This window comes from Dioscorea cayenensis, chromosome 12, assembly GCF_009730915.1.
Source record: "Dioscorea cayenensis subsp. rotundata cultivar TDr96_F1 chromosome 12, TDr96_F1_v2_PseudoChromosome.rev07_lg8_w22 25.fasta, whole genome shotgun sequence".
In the NCBI taxonomy this organism is placed as follows: Eukaryota; Viridiplantae; Streptophyta; class Magnoliopsida; order Dioscoreales; family Dioscoreaceae; genus Dioscorea; species Dioscorea cayenensis.
Genome location: NC_052482.1, coordinates 4,024,642 through 4,029,694, shown reverse-complemented (window position 1 = coordinate 4,029,694; position 5,053 = coordinate 4,024,642). Strand labels below are relative to the sequence as shown.

General features: G+C 29.5%; 1 protein-coding gene across 2 annotated transcripts; it reads right to left on the bottom strand.

Moving 5' to 3' along the window:
- Positions 1–1,949: 1,949 nt before the first annotated feature.
- On the bottom strand, positions 1,950–4,298 carry LOC120273399. Of its 2 annotated transcripts, XM_039280026.1 has the most exons (3): positions 4,139–4,298; positions 2,487–2,586; positions 1,950–2,269 (listed from the first exon to the last, which is right to left on the bottom strand). In XM_039280026.1, exons 1-3 carry the CDS (start codon positions 4,289–4,291, stop codon positions 2,115–2,117), a joined length of 408 nt encoding a protein of 135 aa, XP_039135960.1. In that variant the 5' UTR covers positions 4,292–4,298; the 3' UTR covers positions 1,950–2,114. The 2 variants fall into 2 exon arrangements, with proteins under 2 accessions (XP_039135960.1, XP_039135961.1); XM_039280027.1 differs by lacking the exon at positions 2,487–2,586 and having other exon boundaries at positions 1,950–2,267.
- Positions 4,299–5,053: the final 755 nt, after the last annotated feature.

Here is a 5,053-nt window from a genome sequence, read left to right as displayed (position 1 = left end):
CCCAAAAATTTGGTTTCCTACATAATACTAAATTACATAGGAATGAATACTATTCCTATGGAATTTAGGGCCATCCAAACAGGCCCTTACCCTAATTTTATTAAAGAAATATATATTTTTAATGAAAATATTTGAAAATTTTTTATATATTCTTAACAAAATAAGAAAAATTAGATTTAAGTTGAATTGGCCGAAAGAGTCTAAAATTGGTAATTTGATTGAATGTGATAGAGATAACATTAATTTTTATATTAAAAAAAAAAAACACGTTGCATACTAGACCAATAAAGGATTGTATTTACATGTATATATTTACGAAAATAATACAAATACATACAAGCCTCATGTTTATAAAATTCGTAATATATTTTATATTTTTAAGTGAATGAAATTATACATAATTTTTAATTTTTCCAAAATATATTTTTTTTCAATTTGTTCCGGAAAGGGATTAGCTTTTGACCAAAGTCTCACTTCTTAAAAGTATTACTTCTCACTTTACAAGTTATTTTCACAAAATAAATACTATGAAGTGACCAGCCATCTTCCACAAAATAAAACACCCCCCTCATAAATGGAAATTTGTCTTTGTTGAATAATTTATAATAATTACAAAGAGTTATTATTATTATTATTATTATTATTATTATTACTTTAATTAGAGTTATTATAATTAATAATTACATTACAGTTATTGCAATAATCCAATTTATAAAGCTAAATTGATTTTTTTAATTTTTTTGAAAAATTAAATTTTATTTTGTATTTTAATTTAATGAAATTTAAGTGAGGTTTAACTATGTTTAATAATTGATTGAATTCTAAAAAGATATCATTAGTATCAGTTGAAGATTATGATAAAAACACAATTAATTATCTATTTATTTAAAGATATAAATAGATTTGATAATCATTGAGGATGTAGCATTGTAGATCATTTTATCAAAATTTTTAAGTTGTAGGCTAAAATTCAGCTTTTATGCTAGTTCAACTTAAATAAATCGGTTATGAAAGATTAATTTGTTTATTTTTATGTATTTAGGTTACTAGTAAATTTATTTATATCAATTTGCAAGAGTTTTTTTTTTAATTAAAAAGAATGGCTTCTTGACCCCTCAAATTTAATATTTTTAAACAACTTAATTTTAGGCCATGACCAGTGAATATTTTGAAAGGTTTAGTTTTAGACCTTTTTAATTCATTTAAATTAGAAAATTAAAAGTTCATTTTAAATTAACGTCTACATATGCATAATATTATATTTATCAATATACATACATATAATTATAGTATTTAATATATATACACATGATTTTTTCAAATACATTTTTATGTAAATAAATTTTTACAAAATCATACTCTCTCCTTCCTATTATGAGTGTTCACTTTTAGAAGTTTTTCATATATCAAATTATCTATCCACATAACAAATTTAAGTGTTACTTTCCCATATCATTATAATTGTTAACTAATGATTTCACAAAAATTAAAAACAGTTGAAACTAAAAAAAAAATTATAAATATTTAGTTTACATTTCCCATTTTACTCGTTTCTTTCTCTATCAACCAATGAAATGTATTTAAAATGATAGTAGTGAATGACAATGCATTTAAATAGATTGGTGAAATTAGATTTGAAAATTAATATTTAAATTAAATTTATGAACAGATGATTTGAGACAGGAAAACTTGTAGAATTAAACACTCATACTCATAATTGGACGGAGAGAGTGATCTTTAAATTTAACCTTACCAATCTACTTAAATATATTGATCTCTACAACTGTTAGATGGGAAAAAAAATGGGCAAAACCAAGAAAATAACCTAACTATCCATTAAAATTTTTAATTCCCACTACTTTTTAATTTTTTTTCGTCAAATTATTAAGGTAAACATTGATAATGGGACAAAGGCAATAGGCTGGAAAATAACCTTCAACATAATCCACTCAACAAGATGATCACAGCCCACCCATTATATTATTATTATCCAAACACCCCTTAAATAAGATTCTTAACAATTATCTTGAAGAGAGTTAATAAGTCATAATCTTTTGCTACCTACCTATTTACAGTTAAAAAAGCATACAACTTTGGTACACACAGATTTTGATCTATACTGCTGCATCCTTTGCCATTCTCAGAAATTGAGTGAGTTTAATCTGTGGTGGGAGACTTTGGGAGCCCAATTTCTTCTTTATTTTTGTCACCTTCCGCATTTTCGCATCTCCGGGAATTGAAATTGTCACAGAGATCAAGTTGTAGAACTGCATCAAGAAAATCAAATTCAGAGTGAAAAAGGCAAACCTCACTTATGATTAAGATTAATCAATCAGATTGTGTGGATTAGTACAATTTTCATATTGCTTATAAATGTAAATCAAACTATTGGTGTTTAATTTTAAAACAGCAACATACAGCATAAAATGTGATATTGTTCTGCAGAATTTCTAAAATCATATATGAGTCTTTAATTTAGATACCTGCATAAACGCCATGAAGCAACAATCTGTGAATAGGATCTTGAATATGGAGCATTAGCATGTCATCGTCTTCACTATCCTTGATAAATGTCAATATCCGTTCCTATGTACATTTATGCATAATTAGTGTACTTACAAGGAAACAAGGTGGTGACAAGGGCATCAGAAGCATTGGTGTAAAAATTGGAAAATGTAAGCAGATGCAGATTCTAACTGTTTGTAGGCAGCGATAATGGCAATATCGGGCATTGAACGCATTTCCTCATATCATTCTTAAAAGGATGCAATAAATGACCAGGAGCCTTATGGTTTTTCAAATTTGTGCCTGATTGAGCTCATTCTGCTATTTATTTAGTGTCCTCGAAGATTTTTTACTTGCTTATACTGCCACAAGGCAGTCCTACCCAGTGCGTTTATCATGCCCCCAATCATGTTTGTGCACAGCACATTTTCCATGGAAATCCAAAACATGAATTCCTGTAGGCAAACCAATTGTGCAAATAATATGCGCCTCAATACTTTCTAGTTTGACAGCACTAGATAGACTCGAATGAGAACCTGAACAAAGCTGATGAACTGATAATATGATATATATATATATATATATATATATATATATATATATATTCCAGATTGAATCAAAATATATCAGTGCTCCACACATTTCTCAACTTCTGCAAAAATTGGCTCATATTTTAAGTTTTTAATTTCTCAATGAAAAAGTTTTCTTATTTTGAGCATTGTCACATCAGTTATTGCTCTGGGATTACAAATATAGATGGAGATTTGAGCACTCACAAAGCTATCAACCTCTAAATGAAGTTCAGACAAGATATTCTGGTTAGAATCTAGAAGAGGTAACATAGTGGAATGTATGTGATATGATAATTGATCATTAAAAAGATTAATTAGCAATTTCCTACCATTCATTTGTAGTCTTCCCCACTGGCAACCGATAGGCTGGCTAACAGAGCATGATTATTTAGTGTTATAGAAAACAAAAATGGATGATAAATTGAATATCTAGGAAGCCCTAAATAAATTGAAATAAAATGTAGTCAGCTGAATATAAGTAGCTATGAATAAAGTTATAATAAGGAACATGGGGAAGTGGTTTGTAAGTTGTAAAGGAGATAGAAGGCCAGGAATATCAATAAAATTCAAGGAAAATGAGTAGTAACTAGTAAGGATATCAAAGCAGTATTCGTTTCAAGCTTTTAACAATATAGACCAGTCAAACAACCAGTCATTTCAAACTTTTGGCCCACCACATTGATCCAGGACCTCGGTTATACACCTGTTAATTAAAAAGCCTGAAGGAACATTCCTCTAGAATGTAATATTACATCGGCTAGATTCTTGGAATACTGCCAAACTGTTTATCTCTTCAAGCTAAAAAAACCTTTTCTTCACATTAAAATTTCATACATTTTACTCTTTCAATCTTACCAGCAGCATTTAGTTATGAGGTTCAGCTAAAGCAACTAAAATATGTCATGCATTTCACACAGCACGTTCAAAGAGAGATGAATGCCATTCTTAAGATAATGTAGTATGATCTTGCCAATTCCCTTGTATTATGTTTATTTGACAAGCAAAAGCAAAGACAATAGAATAGAATTCAATAAATTGTTTGCTGTAAAGTGATCGCTTACCTCATAGCCCAGAACAAGATCAGAGAGGAAGTTCCGCTTCAATGCTTCTCTTGTTCTGCAATCCACTCTATGCCATGCTCTCAATGCAGCCATCTTATCACTATCCACTTGCTCTTTTCTTTTTGTGGTTGATTTATTCAAGGCTTGCATCATAGTTACCTAGATCATACAAGCAAAATTAGATGGAACAGAAAATCTAATAAACTAGAAAGTATTGAATTTTATATTATTTACTGAATTAGTTTTCAGGAATTCATGTTTCAGTTTCCATGGAAATATGCTGTCCACTGAGAAAACATGGGGGCATGATAAACCCTCTGGGTGGGACTTGGCAGTATAAGCAATAAAAAATCTTTGAGGACACTGGCTCTGCGGCGCAGAATGAGCTCAATCAGGCGGTGAAAAACCATAAGGCTCCCTGGTCATTTATTGCATCTTTTAAGAATGATATGAAATGCGTTTATTTATCTTTTCTAAACAGTTAGAATCTGCATCTTCTTACATTTTCCATTTACACCAATGCTTCTGATACCCTTCACACATGTACGCTGTTCCTTGCATAATGTACATAGGAACAGATGGCTGACATTATAAGGATAGTAAAGACAATGACTTGCTAATGCTCATATTGAGAATCTATTAAGATTGTGCTTCATGGCCTTTTTTTTTTTTCTAGAATTGAAACTCTGATTTTAATTGCAGAACAATATCATTTTATGCTATATATTTGCTGTTTTAAAACAAAAGCTTCATGGATTTGATTTGTTTATAAGCAATATGAAATTTACCCCAATCACACAATCCAGTTAGAATTAAATCTCAATCATAAGTGAGGTTTGCCATAAATTTGGTTTTCTTACATTCTGATTCTGGCAGTCTCTGACATTTCAATTCCGGAGATCAAAAAGGAAGGTG

What these genes read in the sequence shown, in the direction of transcription:
- LOC120273399 (XM_039280026.1), bottom strand. Translation starts at nt 4,291, where the DNA reads ATGATGCAAGCCTTGAATAAATCAACCACAAAAAGAAAAGAGCAAGTG. An exon ending in ATCTTGTTCTGGGCTATGAG is followed by an intron (nt 2,587 to 4,138) that starts GTAAGCGATCAC and finishes AAATGTACATAG; the next exon opens with GAACGGATATTGACATTTAT. An exon ending in GTTGCTTCATGGCGTTTATG is followed by an intron (nt 2,270 to 2,486) that starts CAGGTATCTAAA and finishes TTTTCTTGATGC; the next exon opens with AGTTCTACAACTTGATCTCT.